Consider the following 21,991-nt stretch of genomic DNA (forward strand, 5'->3'; position numbering starts at 1 on the left):
TACCCTAAAAAGAGTCTCGGATCCATAAAATTACAAAGCAAATATTCCAATAGTTGCACGCAAAAAAAAAAACTCTTTTGGAATTACAATTTCATTGATGTTCGTGTATAATTTTGAGGGCAATAATAGTATATTCAGTACTATACAGATGGCCCAAGAGACAGAAATATATGTAACATATACTATAACTATTTAAAATATTTTACTCATTGACGAAAGAAAAAGTGAAAAAAAAAAATGCCAAGTCAAGAGATTTTATTTTGTATATAAATGGGCCAAAAGTAAAAAGGAGAGAAAGTGAGAGTCTTTACTTTTAATGTCTGAGAAAGGCGAAAGGGTCTCACTCTTTGAAGTTTGAACAACTCACCAATTACACATTTGAAGATTGACCAATTTATATAAGCAACAGTAATTAATATGAGTGGTTTCTCTATGTTCGATATTTTTTTTTTATGAACGTGCTATGGAAAATAAAGGTTGATCCTGATTTACATGTAAGTATATAATAATTAATATAACGTTGAAAGTTACATAAGTATTTATTTTTTATTGTTATTTGGTTGGATCTACTTTTCTATATCAACTGCATTCAGTTTCTTCGTATAGATTATGAGTATATGTAGTTTCGATTAAAATTAGCTTTATGCAATTTGCACTTTCTTCACTTGAAAAAAATATCAACAAAATATAAATAGTTCAATTTAATTTGTTGTTTAACAAAACAAAGAACAAGCTCGATTTAATTTGTTGTATACGGTATATCGTTATAACTAAATTCCAGTTTCCCATATAGACTCATATAGTTACGTACCACCGATCATGTATACGTTTTTTTTAATTAATCTAATACACGTCATCCTCATTAGAAATTTCTAACATGCATATAAACGATAAAACACCATCTACAACTAAACTTTAATTAGTTTCCGAAGAAGTCTCAATCTTTATTGGTGTTACGTGGTCTGTTGTGTAACTCATGTTTAACATATCAATGAAATCCATTGATGAAAACAAAAAGAATGAAATGATGAAAACAAAAACAGCATATAGTTTACAATATATCGGAATTAAAGATGTTTTTTTTTGTCAAAAAAGAAGAAGAAAAAAGAGCATGTAATTTTCTAGATATTGTTTTTGTTTCACATAAATGTCGTTTTGGATTATTCATGTAATATTTTAAACTAAAGTACAATTTTTGACTACTTTAGTTTACTAGTTAAGCTTTTATTTTTTTGACTAACCATTGAATGATGAAGAGATCAACGCATCATATTTACAACTTACATAGTCTTTTGGAAGTGTAAATTGCTAATACTACCTAAAATATATCTATAATTAACTAATATTTTTTCGTCAATTATAATAGATCAATTAAAAGGCTATCAAAAGGAAAAAAATGAAATCCACATCCTGCCATCATAACCTCATGCTGGAAAAAGAAATGAAAAAATATAAAAAATTTCTTTTGTTTATTAAATTTACAACTTTAATACTAGTTTCTTTTCTATTTTTTAAAAGCTTTTGTCACTTACTTAAAAAAAAAAAACTTTTTGAAATATTCCTACTTCCAATGTCTGATTAGTGCTTCTGGATTTCCTTTTTGGATCATGTGAATCCTAAATCAGAAAAATTCATATAATACCCAATTCAGTATATTTTCATACTTCAATTTACAAGAGTTCTCTATGTTTTTAGCTTCTTTCTTTTAAGCCAAATGTTTTAAGCATCTTTTATACATTAAAATAATTTAGTGTTGAGTTGAGATTTTTTTTTTTTTTTTTTTGGATTTACTTGTTCAAAATCTGAAAAAATGTTTACAGAAGGTTAAAATGAACCAAAAGGCATATCAAGCTAGATTTTGAATTACCCTATTTCATCGTATACACAAAACTGATAATGTGGACACAGTTGATTTTACTTCTCGATGACATCGTAGTTTTATTTAATTTGGAAACCACGGCCCATATGAGCACATTTCAATTAAAAACCAATGGTAAGAGCATTTTCCATGCAAGATTCGAGAGATATTAACCCAGTGACTGTTAAAACAGCTTAGAACCCTAATAACGAATTTCAATTACTCAATTTACCATTCGCATTTCGCAATAACCAAACTGAGCCAGTCACAAGGAGTAAACCGAACCGGATTATTTATTTATAAAATGAAAGAAAGGAAACCAAACAACAACAGCAGTAGTAGTCTGACGTAAACCAAAAAGCAGGCAGATCAACAACTAAAAGAAACTCAAATTACCAAAACAAACAGGAAATTGCAAACTAAGTTTTTTTACCATATGCATACAAAGACCATAAAAGGTTCTGATAATCACCGGTTTCATCTCTCAGTATTTAATCCGGCCATCTCCTTCCGTTATGACATCGTTGAAAGTGCCACCACTCGGGATCATCGGCAACACATGTTCTTGGTGCGGACAAATCACATCCAACAGGTAAGGTCCTGGTGTATCCAGCATTGTCTGAATAGCTTCTCGGAGATCTGCTTTCTTTGTCACCCTCGCCGCTGGAATCCCGCAAGCTGCTGCAAACAGCAACATGTTCGGGAATATCTCGTCCTCCTGAGCCGGATCCCCGAGAAATGTGTGAGCTCGGTTAGCTTTGTAGAACCGATCTTCCCATTGCATAACCATGCCAAGATGCTGGTTGTTTAATAAAAGTACCTTCACTGGAAGATTCTCTACACGAATAGTGGCTAGCTCTTGCACATTCATTATAAAGCTTCCATCTCCGTCAATATCCACAACTATCGCATCAGGGTTAGCAACAGACGCTCCAATCGCAGCAGGAAGTCCAAATCCCATAGCTCCAAGGCCTCCTGATGATAGCCACTGCCTTGGTTTCTTGTAATTGTAGAACTGCGCCGCCCACATTTGATGTTGCCCGACACCAGTACTTATTATGGCTTTTCCATCAGTCAACTCATCAAGGACCTTAATCGCATACTGTGGAGGAATAGCTTCCCCAAACGTCTTAAAGCTCAACGGAAACTTCTGTTTCTGTACGTTCAACTCATTCCTCCAAACTCCAAAATCAAGCTTAAGCTCCTCCGCTCGGTTCTCAAGAACCTTATTCATCCCTTGCAAAGCCAGCTTAACATCACCACACACAGACACATGAGGAGTCTTATTCTTCCCAATCTCAGCCGAGTCAATATCAATATGAACAATCTTAGCCCTACTAGCAAAAGCCTCAAGCTTACCCGTGACACGATCATCAAACCTTACCCCAAACGCCAACAACAAATCACTATGCTCCACAGCGTAATTTGCATACACAGTCCCATGCATTCCAAGCATATGTAACGACAACTCATCATCACAAGGATAAGATCCCAGCCCCATCAACGTACTCGCAACAGGGATCCCCGTAAGCTCAACAAACCTACCCAATTCATCGCTAGAATTCAAACAACCACCACCAACATACAACACAGGCTTCTTAGACTCAGAAATCAACCTAACAATCTGCTCCAAATGAGAATCTTCCGGAGGTTTAGGCATCCTAGACATATAACCAGGTAATCTCATAGCCTGTTCCCAATTAGGAATCGCAAGCTGTTGTTGAATATCTTTAGGAACATCAACCAAAACAGGTCCAGGTCTACCAGAAGTAGCTAAAAAGAAAGCTTCCTCAATAATCCTAGGGATATCTTCAACATCCATCACAAGATAGTTATGCTTCGTAATCGAACGCGTTACCTCAACAATCGGAGTCTCTTGAAACGCATCTGTACCAATCATACGACGAGGGACTTGTCCTGTGATTGCTACAAGAGGAACACTATCTAACAACGCATCGGCTAATCCGCTAACGAGATTTGTAGCTCCGGGACCTGAAGTGGCTATACAGATACCTGGTTTACCTGAGGATCGAGCGTATCCTTCTGCTGCGAATACACCTCCTTGTTCGTGACGAGGAAGGACGTTACGGATTGAGGAAGAGCGGGTTAAGGCTTGGTGAATCTCCATTGATGCACCTCCAGGGTAAGCGAATACGGTTTCTACGCCTTGACGTTCTAAAGCTTCGACGAGGATATCAGCGCCTTTGCGGGGTTGATCTGGAGCGAATCGGGAGATGAATGTTTCGGGTTTGGTAGGTTTGGTTGGAGAGGGAGTGGTTGTGACATTGGTGGTTGTGTTGAGCACGGCGGAGATGGAGGAGGGAGAGCTGGATTTGATACCGCGGCGGCGGGAGGAGGAGGATGATTTGTTGGGGTTTAGGGAGAATGGGAGGGAGAATCTGGAGATTGGTAATGGTGATTTGGAGGAGGAAGGAGATGGTTTGGTGGAGAAGGAGATCGAAGAAGATGTTGTTGTTGTTGTTGTTGCCGCCGCCATGGTTCAGGAGAAAGATGAGCAAGAGATAGAGAAACAGAGAAGAAGAAGAGACTTGTGAACATGATTTGTTTAAAAATGAGACTTGAAGTTTAAGGGTTTTATGTTGGATTACGAAAATGCCCTCGGGATTTGATTTTTGGTCCTTTATTTATAGATAAAACTCACGTGACGCTGGAATCTCTAGTCTATCTATTGTATTTGTGATTGAGCCTTCGATATGCTAAAACCTAAATGTAGAATTTGTGGCTGAGAAATTTATCAAATTGATCTTTCTTTCTTTTTTTATTGGTTAAGAGAATGGATACAAGCTGCAAGTTGGTTCCACGAATTGGACAAAAACATAGTCCTGGTGATTTGAGATTTAGATTTTAAAGATACTTCTTGATGACAATATAATTTGTATACATGAATAAAAAACTTATAAGGTCTATAAGGAACAAGAGATAAGTGAAAATGGAATAAGAATGGAGAATTTGGCTACAAAAACAATAACAAAACTAAGAGCTTCCTCAAAGGGCTGATAATGTCGTTTGGTTCGTTCTTCTCCTCCTACTCCTCGGAGCATTGCCTGTAGCGCGATTCAGAGTTTAGAAACTTTCACAAATGAGTGTTTATCTCAGCATTTCTTGCATGAAACAACCCAACATGCATTACAGAAACATGGAACAGAGACTCCATCCATGACACCAGAGCGAACGAATACAGAACAAACAAAACTCATGGGACGAATAGATATAATAAAGATACAAGGAGACAGAAGCGTGTCGATAGCAGAAGCAATGGAGACAGCAAAGCACTAATCTTTTGAGACAATAAGCCAAAAAAAAAAACTAGCTGAAATTCATCCTAAAGTCTTCCACTATCTGATCTATAACCAATCTACTTCTATATCCACCAATATGATTACAAATTATTGAGGAATGAACCAAGAATGTGGTCTAGTCAAAATGATCTTTAAAGGAATTAACAGAACTATTGAATCAATGACTATATGTCAAGTAACATAACCAAAATGTAGATATATAATGCGAGATCAATTACCTCGTAAAGAAAGTACTACACTAAGAAGATCCAACGATGATGTTGTTGATTGGGATGAAAACGAGCTTCACGAAGAATCCAACGAATCCCATCACCACAAATCCAATCGCCGTACGCACAGCTACTTTCGTGAATTCTGATAACCAATTCAATTACAAATGATATCAAAATTTCAGAAAACCCTAATCTACAGATCAAAAATCGGAAATGAGATTTTTTTGAGAAAAGGCGTTACCCTTGCGATCGGGTTTGTGACAGCGCTGGACGAGACGAACACTGCTCTTAGCGAAATCTCTGAGAGGATCGATTGCGGAATCAATGGCTTCCATGACTTCTTTTTAGATCGGAATTGGTAATCGAAATTAGGGTTTCAGCAGGTTCGTTTAAGGATGAAAATTGGGTTTTATTTTTGACATTTGGTTTTATACTTTAGTTCCGTTGACTTTCGCCTCCACCATAATTTCTCCAATTCAGATTTGATTCGGTCTGAACACAAAGTCCGGTTTGGTTTCTTATTTGTCTTAATATCGATTACTTTCCATCTATAAAATATTTTTCTACAACATCTTAAGAATTATAATTGAGTGATGTTGATGCTACTATTTTAAGTTTAGAAAATAAACACTAAAAAGACAAATGTCTCACTCATCAAAGTAAAACTCTTGAAAAGTGCAAGAGCTCTGAAATTTGAGAACGAAGACAAGACTCCTTGTTTTTTTTTGTTTTTTTTTGCTAAAAATTTAAATATTCATTATTACAATGAAAATTTCGGTTACATAATAAATGGTAACCAAATCATGGTTCCATGACAAAAAAGGATAAAAAGCATGGAAGCATACCAAGACTCCTTGTTACTACGTCAATCTCTTTTATACGTTTTCAGCCAAGATTCCGGATTATGAAAGAATCTTGGGATTCTAACACTTTTTCTTTTTTTGCTTGAAAGAGGTTTACAAATTTTAACACTTTTTTTTTGTTGAGGATTTTAGAGTGAAACACATGTTTTGAACTGTCTTCAACTGAACAATTCATGTTAGGCGTCTATATAACCGTCGGTTATTCACGAGGTAACTACACATGAACATGATAAATTTACTCTCTCTTTTCATTAAAAAAAAGTTGTACAACTTAATTACTTATGTCATGAAAATAGTATATACGTAAAAGTAGATTATTTTTGTGGTTTTCCTTTTTTTTACTATAACAATAAATAATTCTATGTTACCTAAATTTTCTTAGGTAGTATAATGGATCAAATTGATATGGAGTAAACAAAAGAAAAACTTAAATAATCTGGTCTATAATTTGAAGCGCTTCAAGCCTTCAACATCAATCCGAGTACGAACAATAATATGAGATTTCATCAAAATATTATCCTGGAAACGATTTTTCATTTATATGCGATTATATTGTTAATGAAAGTTGGAAATACATAATCTAGACACGTAAATGTCGTATTGATCATGTTGTGAAATGAGCTGTCGCCTTGGTGGCACTTTTTGGCATTCTCTATTTCTCTTTCCACATTTACCACAATGTATCCAAATAGGCAAATATATAAGCTTAGAGAGTTGGCTGCACGTTTTTGCTAAACTTGATAAATGAGTCAATACAACCAATATAGCCACCATCCATATCTACAAATCTACACTTATCATCTAAACTTGAAGAATATTTGTTATTTTATCACTAACCACAAAAGACAAGACTCGTTACTTAAGTTAAATGATAGTGACATGATTAAGAGAATATTAGCTATTAGGTCGGAAATAAGAGAAATAAGACTGGTAGTGGTATGGTTATGTAAATTATCAGTACATGTATATAACACTTGTCCAAATAATGGCTTTCACATTACAAGTCATTCTTTCCCTGAGACTACTGCAAGAAACAAACACGGAATTCTCGTGATAAACGGATTAGTACGAAGGAAAAAGTAAAATGCAGTAACCAATTTTTATATTTCAAAAAACAAGGCATTTTGGATGCAATGAAATATTTAGATATATAAATTTGACTAGTGACAACAATTTAAAGTTGTTAGATTTCTCAAATCCAAAAAAAAGGAAATAAATAAATAAATAGTTTATGGCTATTCAAATTGTGTATTATTTTTTCTATTGGTTAAAATCTATAAAAGATTTTTTTTTTATTACTTCTTAAATTTATGTTTATAGCCAAAACATCTAATAAAATGGGACAGAGAATAATAACTAGGAATTCAAACACATTATCAATGATTAGCAGAATAAAAGTTTGGAACATCTAAACCTAATGACTTTATACTTCCCCTTTTTAGAGTTTACTTTGTATGGAAAACTTTGTAAGCTAACAAACAAAAGTATTGAAATCGTGAAAAATAGTAAAGCTTTTTGAGCTGCAATATTTGATGCGTTGAAACGAGTTGGAAACAGCTTTCACTACACTAAAAACAAACTTAATCTCAAAATTTAGATGGATTAAACTCAAAACTTTTTAATTAATTGAATAGGATTTTAGGATGATGCAGTGAATATAGACTATTTGGTGAAAAAATACAACGTAACGTACGTGGCTGCTCTAAGCCTATATAACATAGCCCAAGAGAGTCGTGTTCTAATGTGATTAAGTAAAGTGAGGGAGAAGCAACGAGAGATAGAGATAGAGAGATCAAGATGAGAGGATCTGATCAGAAGATTCTACTGATGGTTATGGTGGTTGTAGCAGTTGTAGCTGCGGCTCAAGGCCAAGAAGAGACTACTGGATTCGTGACATGGGGTAACAATTACTACCAGACATGGGGACATCAAGCTTTGGTTATTAATAAAACCTCTGAGCTCCAGCTCACCCTCGATAAAAACTCTGGTTTTCTATCTCTCTTTCTCTCTGTCTACATGTGTCTGTGTGTTTGTGTCTAGTCGATGATTGTGATTGGTCTATGTTCCTTACAGGGTCCGGGTTTGAATCCCAATTGATTTACGGATCAGGATACTTCAACGTAAGAATCAAGGCACCTCAAACTACGTCTACGGGAGTCATTACTTCCTTCTATGTACGTGAATGACCAGTAAACTTAAGTTTGTCTAAAAATAAAGATGATGAGATTACGTACCTGAATAGCTTTTTGAAATCTGTTTTTCTGCTATACGGCAGTTAATCTCCCGTTCAAGCCGCCATGATGAGCTCTGTTTCCAGATCTTGGGAAAGAATGGGCCACCGTATTTGCTGAATACGAATATGTATCTGTACGGTGAAGGAGGCAAAGATCAGAGGTTTCGTCTCTGGTTTGATCCAACAAAAGATTACCATTCCTACAGTTTTCTTTGGAACCCTAATCAACTTGTGTGAGTATCATATAACACTTTTTATCAGATCATCCATTGATTAACATCAGTAACAAAAAGAAAATGTATTTCCACATTTTCAGGTTTTATGTTGACGATACACCGATCAGGGTGTACAGCAAGAATCCAGATGTTTACTACCCATCGGTGCAGACAATGTTCCTAATGGGAAGTGTGCAAAACGGATCGATAATTGACCCGAAGCAGATGCCTTACATTGCTAAGTTCCAGGCATCAAAGATTGAAGGGTGTAAGACTGAGTTCATGGGAATAGATAAATGCACTGATCCTAAGTTCTGGTGGAATCGCAAACAGCTAAGCTCTAAAGAGAAGACACTGTACCTAAACGCAAGGAAGACGTACCTGGATTATGACTATTGTTCTGACAGACAGCGATATCCAAAGGTGCCTCAAGAATGTGGAAGTTACACTTAGAGAAAGATCAATACCTGTCACAGGGTTAAGCCTACAAAACAATTATCTTGAAAAAATAACTTATGTTACTGTAAGATGCTTTATGATAAGCCTTTTCTATCAAATAACAACATTATTGTCATCAATGCTAGATACATTACTATGTCACGAGTTCATATACAGATACCTATTTACACAGAACCAAGTTGGTTCAGATCGGGTTTGCTTGAGGTTTACAAGCACTGAAACCTCTGAAAAGAACCTTACAGGTTACAAGACTGCATTTTCTCAGACATCAAGATAAGTCAAATATGAGAAAAAATCGGAAAGAAGCATACAATAGAAACTGCACATTAGATTATATATAGTTAGGCTAAGTCGCAGCAATGATGGTTTTGCTACAATAACATATACGTTAACAGAGAGAAACAAGAGTTTTTTTTACTCTTCTTTAACGAAGCCTTTTCATTGAATTTAGGCATAATCTATCAAACACATCCAAAATTCAAGGCGAGGTCGACTAATATCTGCTATCTTCAAGCAGGTCAAGCATCATCTGGAATACTCTGAGCTTAACTGCAAAAATGATACCAAAACATTGAAAGGTAAGTTTAAGGAGCCATAGTTCATTGATTCATTCAGATTCAGCAGAAGAGCAAGAGAATCTAGTTGTTTGATATAGCAATGTTTGCAAATTGCGATATGAAAACAATTTTCAAATCTTGATGATTACAGGATTAGAGATTGTTTATCATTCCAAATCCTAAAACCTTAATAAACAGAGAAATCTTGGACTAACATGATTATATCCCAAACAAACCAGACTTAGAGATTGTTTATCATTCCATCTCCTAAAACCCTAGACGATCATGTAATCAATCAATGTATATCACATTGCACAGAAAATGAAACTTTACCCTTGGCCGTCGAGATTCCCTTGACCGGAACTTCCACCACTACCATAAGAGACATCATCTCCCGTCCCCGTCGAAGTCTGCCAAACACTCTGCCACGCCTGAGACGGAGGCTGGACATAAACACCATTCGGATCCATAGCTGGTCTCCCAATCATCATCCCTCCAGGACCAGCTGGTTGTCCCATCGGCGGATAATAGTAAGGCACGCCGCTCGCGGTAGGAGCCACCACCATTCCACCACCGAGGACTGCGGCTTCGTCCTTAATCTCATCTCTAGGAACAATATCAACAAGGAAATCGAAGATATCAGTCCTAGTAATCGCAGCAGCGATATCGTTTTTCTGAAGCGTACGACGTTTATTCTCCTCAGCGTGAAGCCAAGATCTGATCGTGAGCTCGAGAATGAAAAGCTCACAAGCTTTCGCGAAGAGAATCGGTGCTTCTGCGGAGATCATACGAACATCTTCATCGGCTTTCATGATCTTTTTTATCCTAGCTAGTGGAAGCTGATGGTTTTTGAAATCGTTAACTTGTTCGATCTCTTGGCGTTGGTAGGTCCAGAATAGTTGGAGCTGTTGTTGTTGTTGTTGGAGAAGGTGGTGGTAAGAAGCTCCTCCTCCTGCGGCGGAGATGGTGGTTCCAGGTGGTGGAGGAGGGATTCCGGCGGCGGAGGGAGGTGGTTGCTGGTTGTTGGTATCCATTGGTCGGTTTTGGATTTTGATTTTTGGATCAAAAAGGTCGTGACAAGTTTTTGCCAAAGGGATTGGGGTACAAGTGGATAAGGTGGACAGCGATGTAGCTGATGATTTTCTCTCTTTTTTTTCTATTTCCTAAATTAATTTTTTTCTATTTTCTATTTCAAGTTAAATTTTGTTTTTTTTTTACACGTACCAAAGTTCATATGCATCCGAAATGAACCAAAAGAAAACATCAAGAGTGAAGAGAGCTGTCAGGAAAATGTTGCATCAAGAGTGAAGAGAGCTCTTTATTTCCGACTTTGTCTTTGCCATCGAGTATCGTCTTCAAGGTATCATCGCATCGTATCCGCCATTTACTACACTTCGTAATCTACAAATGAAACAAGTGAGCTCTAAACAAATCATAATCTCTAAACATGAAAATGCAATCTATGACCACCAAACAGAGAAGCAAGCACAAGGTCCAAAGCCACCTAAAGACACTCTATATTCGTAACTGGTGAATTCTTCATCTGACAGTGTATGAATTGACAAGCTAAGTTTTCAAAATATGCAATCAGAAAAGACCATTTCCACAAACAAAACCAAAACATTCAAGTGAGTAAACAACATTTTCAGCGTAGATGTCAATTACTCCAATAATGACCAACACAAGAATCAAATCACTACCATTCTCCAGTCTCTAGAGACTCCAATCCCTAAATGCATAAACATGTAAAGAGGAGATCATAAGGAAAGTAAAAAAGCTAACCCAAGGAAACTCGAGCAGAGTAACACCCTCATCTACGAGCTTGTGATCAAAGGCATAATCTAGCAATTTTCTCAAGGCGGCGTCAAAAGAGATTTCGCTTTGGCCGACGAATCTAGCCAGCGGCTCTGAGACTTTCACAATATCATTGAACCCCCATTTTTCTATAGTACCTCCACCGGTAGCCTTCACCTTCGCCGACATAGTTCTAACGTTAGGAAAATGTCGCAACAAAAGCTCCGTCATCTCTCTGACTCCGACGACTTTGTCTTGGCCATCGAAAATCGTCTTCAAGTTATCATCGCACAGTATCTCCTCTATATTCTCCGGATTCTACAAATCAAAGACCTATAAATCAGATACATTGCTCCAACAGAAAGAATCAGATCAAAAGACCTAGAAATCACCAAAAAAAAAAGTAGAATGAAAGGAAACTGGAGAAGAGTTTCGAAATCCCTAACCCAAAGATTGTGATCATCGGTATACTGCTCCACTTTCTCCATGGCGGTGGAAAAAGAGACTTCGCTTTGGCCGACGAATCTAGCCAGCGACTCTGAGACTGGAAAAATCTTATGAATTCCTCCTCTTCTATCAACGCCGGCGCCGGTAGCCGTCGCATTAGTCACCGCCTTCGCCATCAGTGTCCTGCATCCTCCTAGAATCTTAGAAATTGGCGACATTGTTGTTTCTCCTTCACTCCACTGCCCCTAACAATAAACAATTGAAGAAAAGTCTCCAACTAAAGAAATTGATGCAACTCATTTTGGGCCTTGTTGAATATTTATATATGGGCCTAATTGGGCTTCAGTTATATTGGGAGTTTATGAAGATCTTTCGATTGCTCAACATATCACTAACATTAACAATGAATTTTGTCTATTTCTTTGTTCCTCAATTCTAGTTTCCATACATAAAATCACACATTTTCAGATCAAAACATAGGAAGACGAATGCAAACAAGATTTTTAATCAGTTGTGTGGCCGTGTAGTGAGCGAAGATCGCATATCGACAATAGCAGATTTATCGGCACCAAGCTTCATTGCCTCTTTACTAGCTCTAATGAACCGAGAAGTAGCTCCTTTGACATACTCATGAGCTTGTTTCACAGTCATCTTCTTTCCAATTTCTTCCGGGAAGCTACTGAGGAAGTGATCACCATTGAGAACCGCTGCAAGCTGAACCACTTCACCTTGAAACTCAGAAAGAGCAGCGTCTTCTTTAGGCTCAGTGGCTCTCATAGGTGCAACTTCAGGTAGAGTCATGGGACAATCGGTTCGAGGAGTGGTTAAGTGAGATACAACGTCTTCGAAAGTAGCAGCCCATGCATCTCTATGTGTTAAGAAATTGGAAGAGAGATTGAAGAGTTTCTTGATTGTCGCTGGTATTGATGAATGCTCGTACTCTGAGCTCTCTGTTGGTCCTTTTGCTTCACTTACGACTTCATTCAAAACATATAATAAAATAAGATGTTATTAAACTATATATAGTAAAAAAATATTAAAATCAAATGGGGTCAAAGGATGGTTGAAAAACATGAGTCACGCAACGACGCCGACAAATTATAATATACTCCATCTTTCAATGGCATAATCAATGGATTCAATTATTTTCTCCACCATTATTAATGAATACAATCTTATAGTTGTCAAATGCCATCCATGTGATTTGGTTTTTGCAGCCTTAAATTTTGTTAGCAAATGTCAAAAATCTGTCGGAAATAGTAGTAGAAAGTGGAAATACATGAAATACAAATGAATTTCTTTTTTTGGGTTAAAGAAATGAATAGTTTCAATATTAATAATTCATAAGTGAAAAAAATAGTACGTTAAATAGGCATAAATACTACATATAAGTTTTTTGGTCAGTAGTTTCAAAACTATTTATATATCAAGTTCAAAAGCGGAGTGTTCTTGTTAATTTGGAAAAAAGCTTGAGGATTCTACTAAAAAGCAATGCACACTAAGAACAAATTTGTAAAATTATAATAGAGAAAAAGAGAACTAACCGGTTCCTTTTTGAATCCAAGGCGAAACCATAATGGTAGGAACACGAACACCTAACCGGTCGAATTTAAAGAAACCAGGAGCCGGTCCAGTATTCCCATCGGGATTTGGTATACCGACATAAGGAGTCTTGACGTGATCATAGAACCCACCATGCTCATCATAGGTTATAACTAGGAGCGTCTCGTTCCACTGTGGACTCGACCTAAGTGCCTCGTACACTTCTTTAACCAGCTTTTGACCGTTAGCCACGTCATGCGACGGGTGATCATCGTTAGCCGGTAAACCTTTGAGATCGAAATACCTCGGTTCGATTACGGTTAAGCTCGGTAACTTTCCTTTGGCCGCGTCTTTCTTGAATTTCAAATCGTATTGATGCAAATTGAAAATGTACTTTAGCTGTCGGAGATTACGGTAGAATAATGTGGTCGGAATATTCTGAAAGTATATTCCGAAGTCGATGTCGTTGCTATGAAGCGAATCAAATATCGTCTTCTGTGGATACCTGAAATTAAATGATGAATACATAACTATGCAAAATTTTATAATAGTTTATATTATCTCAATATTTTCTATGGAAACTAATCTTAAAAATTCAGTAATCAAGTGTGAAATTAAACTAATGAAAATTAACAAGGACTAATGAAAATAATAATTTAAAGAAAGAATTTGATAATGTTACCCTTGAGCGAGTTGTTTCTTGACATGGCTAGTGGAACCATGTGAGGTAGCCGAATAGACAAATAACCGGTTTGGTTGAGTCGGACCGGGAATTGAAGAAAACCACCGGTCGAACACAGCGAATTCCTTAACCAGCTCAGCATAAACCGGAACAGCTTCAGGCCTAAAGCCTTTCATTACAGTCTCCGACAAATTTCCCGGCATGGAAAGCGCTTGCTCAACGAAACCCATCATGGACGGGATCTGACCCGGCCCAGACCCGAATACTTGTTGCTCAACAGCTTCAAACGAATGACCCGGATCCGGATCCACAAACTCAGCATCACTAGTGAAACATATAGTTTGTGTAGAATTCGGAACCGGGTTACATTCTTGACCCGTTACACCGTTTATTGTCGGGTTTACTGAGTTCTTCATCCATCCTAAGAGATGATCGAAAGATCGATTCTCCAACACTAAAACGACGACGGTTTTGATTGGTGATTGCCATTGATGAGATCCTTGAGCTACATGTGTTTGTGTGAGAAGACAGTAGAGTGTGAGAAAGTGTGAGAAAGTTAAAGAAAATCTTGAAGCTGATGATGGTTTCATGGATGGGTTTTTTCTTGGGAAAAATCTGGTTAAGCTTTTGGTGTAGAATTTGTGTCTGTGGTTTTGTTTTGCCTTAGATTGGTTACATGAAAGAAGAACATAAAGACAGTGGAGAGATAATTGTCTCTTTGTAACCAAAATACAAAAAGATAAAAAGTTTTAAATATATAGTATTATAAAGATTTTGGGTAAATGTGAAGTGTAGAGAGCAAGAACAAAAAAGCTGTGGTGTCTATTTACTGCTTTATTTGTTTCCACTACTACTGCTTTGATTTAGGTGGGCTCGATATGTAGAAGAAGATTCTGTTCTCACTGAGAAAAAGTAACTAAAAACGCAGAGATTTACTCGGTCAATGAAATTCTTGAATTTTGGCTGATTTTATTATTTGTAGCTATATTATAAAACTTGGAAATATATATGCACGTGAAGTCGTGAAGAGTTGGTCTTGAGAAAACCACGTAGATGACCTCAGGGTTGATGTTGTTTTCTTGTAGATTTTAGTGTTACAAGTGGATTCCTAGAGTTCTAAATAGTTTACTAGTTGTGAGAGATCTTGACAAATGTATATCATAACTTTAAAAACATAAATTGGATCCACAATCCATACAAATGTTTATAACTTTATATCTGAGTTTTTTTTAAGGAGTATTGTATAAATTCTCTGTACCAAGAGTATCGGAAAGTAGTATTAATATACTTAAAATAATTGAACAATAAATCATCATCATGGTAGTTACTTTTGTCTAAGGTGCCCCACTGATCTTCCATTAGGAAAAAATAATTGGAATTTGGGAGTTAAAGGAAGAACCAATGCTTAGTGCTTTTTCATTCTCCAAATTTCTTTAGTATTTTTAGTTTTTCTGCCTCAAGTTTAGTGTTTTTAGACCATGTACATAGGTGATATAATTAGAGTATCAAGAGTCACAAAATAATTTTTAATATATCAAACAATAGATTTAGGCCTGATACTGTATCAGTGCAGTGATTCTTTTGATACCCAGTATCGGATGACGTGGAGGCTTATGATTCGTCTGTGAAATTCGTTTTTTTCTGGAAAAAAAAAAACATTTTTCTCTCCGATAGTCTTTCTACTGTTTTAGCTAAGTAGCTACATTTTCCGCAAGTGAGTAATTTTGCCAACTTTTCGTGATTATGCGACATAATTTTACAGTAATTTTGTAACTCTATATTTTTATAAATTTATTTTTTGATTTTGCAAATATTTTTTTTTTTAATGATACCAATATCGGTATCACCACTGGAAACAATTTATTACCAGTATCATAAAAAATCTCAAATAATAAATAAACATTAAAATTAATATTAAAATATTGTTAATGATACTCATAGTGTATCAACTATGTGCATGCTCTAAAAATTGTTAGTTTACCATATATAGTTTATTTTGTGATTCACAAAACAACGGAATAACGAAATTATTTCGAATTTTTTGTAAATTAAATAATTACGTAAAAACGCATTAGAAAGATGTTGAGGAACAATTTCATTTCTTCGCTCTTAATCAAGACCTTATTACAAAACAAAAGGAAAAATGTGTAGGAAAAATGATATCAAGAAAAAGAGTGAAGCCAAAAAAATAGAAGACAAAAACAAGAGACTGGAAAGAATCGCCCCCCACCACAAGTTCACCACTGGGCTCGTGAGTAAGTGAACTGATACCTCATGCAACCAACTAGATTTGGTCGTGTGAACACATTCATAGTATATATTTGTCAATTGAACATAAGCTTTTTAAGTTTGTCTTCTAACCCATTCTAAAAATATATTTAATCTCTCTCACCCATAGTACTGAATTACAAAGGTTTTGAATCGAAGGTATATTATAACTTTTTTTTTTTTGCTAAGTTTATGATTTGCATTATGATCAGCGTTCACATCTTCGGAGCTAAACTTTTTTTAACAAAAAGAACATAGTGAATTTGGCTACGCCACTGCATTTAGCAATCGAAGAAGCAATTATATTTGCTGGAGGCGCCACGCCGCCACCATATGAAACACATATTCAGTCACTAGCAGTCCTCTTTCTTTAGTGATTGGCAGGCAAGTTTTGTGACTTAATAGTGTTGGTGTTCATATAATCTGCAGAACTGAAATGGTCATATCTTTCTTTTCTGTTTGAGTGTTCATTTGGGTCTGTTTGTTGCAGCCTCTGTATCAAACATCCAAATTTGTTTCGAGGAAGCGAGAAGCTTGATGTTTCATGGGATAAAGGGTTGTATGATTCCAATGTACTGGTGGCTTTTAGGAGACCTAGACCTGAATGGCGTCCGCAACAGTGCTTCTTCATACAGGTACTCAACTGATCGGTGAAGCTATCTTAGAAAGTGAATTTTCCAAATTATGCTATGTTAAATACATTCAATTTTTTTCAACCTGGTACAGCATTCTCTTTCGCCAGAGATAGGGGTTCATGGCACCCCAGTTGACAACTTTTCTCGGTCAGGGAGTGGAGGTGTAAATCTTTCTAAATTGGCTGTTGGTTTAGACTTGAGTGAGCCAGCGAGTTCAAAATGGAGCAGCACAACCAGCGTAAAGTTTGAGGTACCCGGACATTACCTTCTTCAGACATTGTAGTACAATATTTTTCTCTTTGCTGTTTTTTGCTTTGGTGAAAAAGAGTATTATTTTCCATTGGTGCAGCATGTGCGTCCGATTAACGATGACGGACGGGCGATATCAGAGATCTGGACGGATTTCCTATAACATGCAGGTGATATTGGATCTCGCTTCCCTTAATTTGTTTCCTTAAGCTCTAGCATAAAACTGATATTTACATGTGTAGAATTCTCTGCTATGCAGTGGAAATACCCATGACAGTATGGTAGTTTTAAAGCAAGAATCCCGGTTTGCAAAGGCTACTGACCAAGGTCTTTCTCATGTAAGAGACTCATTTCTGTTTCTAGCCTAGGAAAACCACACGGCCATTTTTGCACTAACTTGTCGACGTTACTTATCTTTCATACTGGTTTCTTGCTTTTTCAGTTTAGTATGCAAATAGAACAAGGTATTCCGGTTGTGTCCAACTGGCTTATCTTCAACCGTTTCAAATTTGTTGCATCAAAAGGTGTCAGGTTTGGACCGGCTTTTCCCTTAGCAAGGTACTGACAGAAAATCTTACATACTCTATGTAAACAACTACACGTAGAAAATGCTTTGTAAAGATATCCTAGTTTTGCGGTGGTTCTTACCTCTTCCGTGACAGCTTGACAGGTGGTTCAATTGTAGGAGACATGACACCTTATCAAGCATTTGCCATTGGTGGGCTAGGCAGTGTTCGGGGATATGGTGAGGTTGCTGTTGGATCTGGGCGGTCATGCCTTGTTGCTAATACGGAATTGGCGGTACCTTTGGAACGTGGAGCTGTTGCATATATAATTTGGTCTTCAGAAGCATCAAATGGTTTCCCCTGTTAAGTTCTCATTGAGCTTTGGTTCCTTTTGGTGTACAGAACAAGATGACAGAAGGGACCATCTTCTTGGATTGTGGAACAGACCTAGGCTCAAGCCGCCTTGTCCCGGTAAGTTCACTTTACCTTCTCCGAACAAGAACCATAAAGAAGTTGTTGAGACACGAAAATGATAAAGCTGTTGCGGAATTGGTTTCAGGAAACCCTTCGCTGAGACAAGGGAAGCCGGGGTTTGGGTATGGATTCGGGTATGGGCTACGGTTCAAGTCTCCATTGGGTCACCTTCAGGTTGACTATGCCATGAATGCTTTCAACCAAAAGACTCTTTACTTCGGTATCACCAATCTTGCTTCATCAACATAGTCAAATAGAATAAAGCAATCAAGAAAAGCACATATTCAGTAACTTGATTCAAGGATATATTTGCATTTGCGTTGGAGCCAGAAACGTCACAAGATGAGGCATACACAGTCTAAGGAGATGCTATTAAACAATTGACAGAGATCTTGAGAAGATAAATGAAGTGTTCCCATAGTAATCAGTCATGTAATATTACAGGACTAAAAGTTTTCATTGGTTTGGTATATACAGCTGCCAGAGTTTTGTCTGAAAGCTGCAGGTTTCATAGAGAAGAGAACACATTTGATCTGATGGTGTTGCAAATACGTACGTATCTATTGCTTTTACATATATACGTAACTATGGCTGACTCTTGACTAACTCTGGATACAAGTGGTTGAACCAAACCATATTTGCCCAGAATAGGGACATTCTAGTTCCTACCACAACAATTTCCGCAAATTCGTGTTACATTTCATAAACCATTAGAGAGTCTCACCAAAGAGATTAACTTACGTGATACAAGCAAACAAACAAATACAACTCCACAAGAAGCTCAGAAGAAATTATTGAGCTGATTTGTAAGTGAGCTCTTGAGGTTTGAATACAAACCATAAAGAGAATACTGCTTAAGATTATCAACTTCATACCACGAGTTGAGAACCGCCAAGTGCTTATCAGTGCCGGAAAACGCCAGCTGAATCCCAAGACTACAGCCCACTGAACCTCCCCGGCCTTTACAGCTCGGTGTTCTTATCGCACAAACTTGCTTTTTAAGACACACAAAATTCTGATTCCCTTTACACGACGCACACACGTCTCTCTTCCAATACAGATTCTGAAGCCTACCTTTCTGAAACTCCATCACCTTAAAAGTCATAACAACACCATAAGTAAGATCTCTTGACGAATCTATACATAACATGTACTGTATAAGATATGATATACAAAAAGCTTTACCCAAGTAAAACTGGTTACGATAAACGTGCTGTTAGCAATAAAAGCCGGATCGACCTCGCTGCGTATTTCCGACCCGCGAGTGCCAACATTATACATCCTACTATATTATTTGGGAAGTACATTTTAAATGTAACCTTAATTTTTGTAATTAATTACATGATAATGCCATTAGAAAAATTTAATCAAAAACAAAATCTTTTAATGACACATTAAGATTACCAAAATCATTTAACGACAATATTCATCTCTTAATTATAGGCTTATTGGATTTAAAGACGGGTCATCAAAGAGTTTCTAACTAAAGCAAAATATACTGAATATTCAAATATCTATCTATTACCAAATTATAAACAATTAAGTTCGTAAAACAATTTAATATTTTATATACAAAATAAATTAAATCTTAATCACATAAAAATTAGCACAAAAAAAAATATTGTACATTCAGGTCTATAGTATTTTTGCAAGACTTTTTTGGTGGATTTGGGTAAAAGTGCATTCAGGTCATATGGTACATTCACCTATTAAATAAATATGGTGCACTTCTATGTTATTAGCTAAAATGTTTAGATTATAATTCAGAGTCATATCATAAATAAAATTACTATTAATAAAATAAATGGCTTTTTGGCAAGACGGATTTGGAGGGACGGGTTTTTGAATCAACATTAATAAAAAAAGTAAAATATAATTAATCCACCATTTCAATACGGGTTAAATCTTTAATTTATTATTTTTTAAGATCACTAATATTAAACATATCAAATCATCCTAATTTAGAAAAGATTATATAAAACCAAAAATGTTATGTAGTATATATAATGTTACTATATATAAACTTAAACTATAAAATATAAATGTATTAGAGAATGATACAATTTGCAAAACTTTTATATAGAATAAATAATTCTTAAATTTTAAAAATTACTACTTTAAAAAAAAAATTACGGAACGGGTAAAGAAATTACATAACGGGTTTTATTTTGGAATTGGGTTATATGGTGAATGTATTTGAATCAATATTTATAAAATTTTAAAATATTATTAATATGTTGTTTTAATAAGAGTTAAAACTTCAGTTTTTTAACAATTGTCTCATGGATTCGTGGTATAGTGTTACTTAATAACAATTATAAACTGTAAAATATAAATATTTTATAAAAATAAAATTTGCAAATTTTAATATATATTACTTTTAAAAAATAAATCATCCCGCGGTATACCGCGGGTTAAAATCTAGTCCACTAATTAAGGGTCCATGAATGGTCAAATCATACTTCACCAAATCTGAATTCACTACCAATTCAAGTAATACTTATTATACCAATTTGCATAATAATTTCACATAAAACCAAATCTGGTACTTTTACTATTATTAGTACAGACTATGAAGCAATCTAATTAGTGGTAATCTAGTGAGGTCAACACTAAATCTTCAAAAAAACCAAAGTCAACCAAATCTATACTCTGAACAGAGATTAATAAAATGTGATTTAACTAAACTAATTCGATTTATTAAATAAACAAAAAATTGATAGAATATATATTATCTTTTCGTTAGAGGTTCCAAGCCATACTCTCAAAATGTGAACAGAACTAAATCATTTGAATCTCTCATTCACTTCTCTACATAAACCCCACTACAATAATCACAAATTCACAAGCTACTTTCTTCTTCATCTCGACAACAAAAATCCAAATACATGAAACAAACAACAAAGAACTGAGAGAGTGGTAATATGGTCCTACTATAAATTAGGACGACTTAATACTTTACCTTCCATGTGGCTTAACACGACTAGGAGCTTTATCGCCTTCATCGCTTCAATGTTTGGTCTCTATTCCCTTAGAATACTCATCTTTCTCCATTAACGTCTTTCCCCTCGCATTGGCAGCCGTTCCAAGCGCAGGAGAAGACATGGTTAGGCGACAACAGGGAGAAATTTAGTCGCGAGAAAACTAATCGCCACTCTCCCCCTTATCTTTGCATGCTTATGCTTCTTCTCGAGCACTTCTTCCAGCTCACGGATCTTTTCTAAAATCATAACATGATCCTTGTAGACAGACTCGTACTGTGCCACAAACTCGTTTGTGTATATGAGCTTGTTGAATAAATTCAAGGTCTTGTTGTTATTCTCTAAATAGAGATTAATCATAGACTTTAGTTCTTCGTTCTTAGACACATGTTCTTCGTAGTCACTAATGTATCTTGACCATAGCTTGGTCAACCAGAATCATGCAGTTACCATTGATATTATACTGGAGCTAATATGGAATAGAAAATCAAGATTAATACTTAAAAGCAAAAAAAAAAAAAAAAAAAAAAATTACCCCAACTTTTGATAAGAATTTTGCTCAAGAGAAGAGAATGTTGTGTTTCTGATCTACAAGTATTAGGTACTGGATATTACAATTATATAAGCAACAAAATCAAAAGTCAGTCAACTTTGAAACTACGGGGGAAAAATGTAGACTTGTCGCGATTCATAATG

The 21,991-nt window shown here is 35.9% G+C and overlaps 8 protein-coding genes and 2 non-coding genes across 13 annotated transcripts; 3 read left to right on the forward strand and 7 right to left on the reverse strand.

Annotated features, from left to right (window-relative positions):
- Positions 1 to 2,095: 2,095 nt before the first annotated feature.
- Positions 2,096 to 4,562, reverse strand: CSR1 (chlorsulfuron/imidazolinone resistant 1). The gene has a single exon (NM_114714.3). It carries the CDS (start codon positions 4,353 to 4,355, stop codon positions 2,343 to 2,345), a length of 2,013 nt encoding a protein of 670 aa, NP_190425.1. The 5' UTR covers positions 4,356 to 4,562; the 3' UTR covers positions 2,096 to 2,342.
- A 68-nt stretch (positions 4,563 to 4,630) lies between these two features.
- AT3G48570 (secE/sec61-gamma protein transport protein) lies at positions 4,631 to 6,085 on the reverse strand. The gene is made up of 3 exons (NM_114716.4): positions 5,632 to 6,085; positions 5,397 to 5,532; positions 4,631 to 4,923 (listed from the first exon to the last, which is right to left on the reverse strand). Exons 1-2 carry the CDS (start codon positions 5,723 to 5,725, stop codon positions 5,417 to 5,419), a joined length of 210 nt encoding a protein of 69 aa, NP_566909.1. The 5' UTR covers positions 5,726 to 6,085; the 3' UTR covers positions 4,631 to 4,923; positions 5,397 to 5,416.
- Positions 6,086 to 6,584: 499 nt separating this feature from the next.
- On the forward strand, positions 6,585 to 7,447 carry AT3G00840. The gene has a single exon (NR_143874.1). It is a non-coding gene; the product is annotated as an uncharacterized misc_RNA (transcript).
- Positions 7,448 to 7,910: 463 nt separating this feature from the next.
- On the forward strand, positions 7,911 to 9,348 carry XTH11 (xyloglucan endotransglucosylase/hydrolase 11). Of its 3 annotated transcripts, none has more exons than NM_114717.3 (4): positions 7,911 to 8,240; positions 8,327 to 8,427; positions 8,529 to 8,719; positions 8,803 to 9,348. In NM_114717.3, the coding sequence occupies exons 1-4, from the start codon at positions 8,051 to 8,053 to the stop codon at positions 9,152 to 9,154; spliced, it is 834 nt and encodes a 277-aa protein (NP_566910.1). In that variant the 5' UTR covers positions 7,911 to 8,050; the 3' UTR covers positions 9,155 to 9,348. The 3 variants fall into 3 exon arrangements, with proteins under 3 accessions (NP_566910.1, NP_001190033.1, NP_001326333.1); NM_001203104.1 differs by having other exon boundaries at positions 7,978 to 8,240; positions 8,529 to 8,659; positions 8,803 to 9,276; NM_001339374.1 differs by having other exon boundaries at positions 7,994 to 8,427; positions 8,803 to 9,301.
- A 57-nt stretch (positions 9,349 to 9,405) lies between these two features.
- NF-YC1 (nuclear factor Y, subunit C1) lies at positions 9,406 to 10,831 on the reverse strand. The gene is made up of 2 exons (NM_114718.4): positions 10,051 to 10,831; positions 9,406 to 9,709 (listed from the first exon to the last, which is right to left on the reverse strand). The coding sequence occupies exons 1-2, from the start codon at positions 10,749 to 10,751 to the stop codon at positions 9,706 to 9,708; spliced, it is 705 nt and encodes a 234-aa protein (NP_190428.1). The 5' UTR covers positions 10,752 to 10,831; the 3' UTR covers positions 9,406 to 9,705.
- A 7-nt stretch (positions 10,832 to 10,838) lies between these two features.
- Positions 10,839 to 12,253, reverse strand: AT3G48600 (SWIB complex BAF60b domain-containing protein). Of its 2 annotated transcripts, none has more exons than NM_001203105.2 (3): positions 11,958 to 12,253; positions 11,500 to 11,829; positions 10,839 to 11,118 (listed from the first exon to the last, which is right to left on the reverse strand). In NM_001203105.2, the coding sequence occupies exons 1-3, from the start codon at positions 12,174 to 12,176 to the stop codon at positions 10,981 to 10,983; spliced, it is 687 nt and encodes a 228-aa protein (NP_001190034.1). In that variant the 5' UTR covers positions 12,177 to 12,253; the 3' UTR covers positions 10,839 to 10,980. The 2 variants fall into 2 exon arrangements, with proteins under 2 accessions (NP_001190034.1, NP_190429.2); NM_114719.3 differs by having other exon boundaries at positions 10,934 to 11,104; positions 11,958 to 12,189.
- A 34-nt stretch (positions 12,254 to 12,287) lies between these two features.
- Positions 12,288 to 15,017, reverse strand: NPC6 (non-specific phospholipase C6). The gene is made up of 3 exons (NM_114720.4): positions 14,183 to 15,017; positions 13,503 to 14,005; positions 12,288 to 12,935 (listed from the first exon to the last, which is right to left on the reverse strand). The coding sequence occupies exons 1-3, from the start codon at positions 14,770 to 14,772 to the stop codon at positions 12,466 to 12,468; spliced, it is 1,563 nt and encodes a 520-aa protein (NP_190430.2). The 5' UTR covers positions 14,773 to 15,017; the 3' UTR covers positions 12,288 to 12,465.
- A 1,778-nt stretch (positions 15,018 to 16,795) lies between these two features.
- On the forward strand, positions 16,796 to 18,634 carry AT3G48620 (Outer membrane OMP85 family protein). The gene is made up of 8 exons (NM_114721.6): positions 16,796 to 16,838; positions 16,941 to 17,085; positions 17,242 to 17,367; positions 17,435 to 17,504; positions 17,577 to 17,672; positions 17,777 to 17,892; positions 17,997 to 18,135; positions 18,243 to 18,634. The coding sequence occupies exons 2-8, from the start codon at positions 16,988 to 16,990 to the stop codon at positions 18,561 to 18,563; spliced, it is 966 nt and encodes a 321-aa protein (NP_190431.5). The 5' UTR covers positions 16,796 to 16,838; positions 16,941 to 16,987; the 3' UTR covers positions 18,564 to 18,634.
- A 217-nt stretch (positions 18,635 to 18,851) lies between these two features.
- On the reverse strand, positions 18,852 to 21,797 carry AT3G00850. The gene is made up of 2 exons (NR_143875.1): positions 21,277 to 21,797; positions 18,852 to 19,407 (listed from the first exon to the last, which is right to left on the reverse strand). It is a non-coding gene; the product is annotated as an uncharacterized misc_RNA (transcript).
- AT3G48630 (uncharacterized protein) lies at positions 19,039 to 19,621 on the reverse strand. Its single transcript, NM_114722.4, has 3 exons — positions 19,500 to 19,621; positions 19,349 to 19,407; positions 19,039 to 19,278 (listed from the first exon to the last, which is right to left on the reverse strand). Exons 1-3 carry the CDS (start codon positions 19,593 to 19,595, stop codon positions 19,047 to 19,049), a joined length of 387 nt encoding a protein of 128 aa, NP_190432.4. The 5' UTR covers positions 19,596 to 19,621; the 3' UTR covers positions 19,039 to 19,046.
- Positions 21,798 to 21,991: the final 194 nt, after the last annotated feature.

This window comes from Arabidopsis thaliana, chromosome 3 (assembly GCF_000001735.4).
Source record: "Arabidopsis thaliana chromosome 3, partial sequence".
Taxonomy (NCBI): domain Eukaryota; kingdom Viridiplantae; phylum Streptophyta; class Magnoliopsida; order Brassicales; family Brassicaceae; genus Arabidopsis; species Arabidopsis thaliana.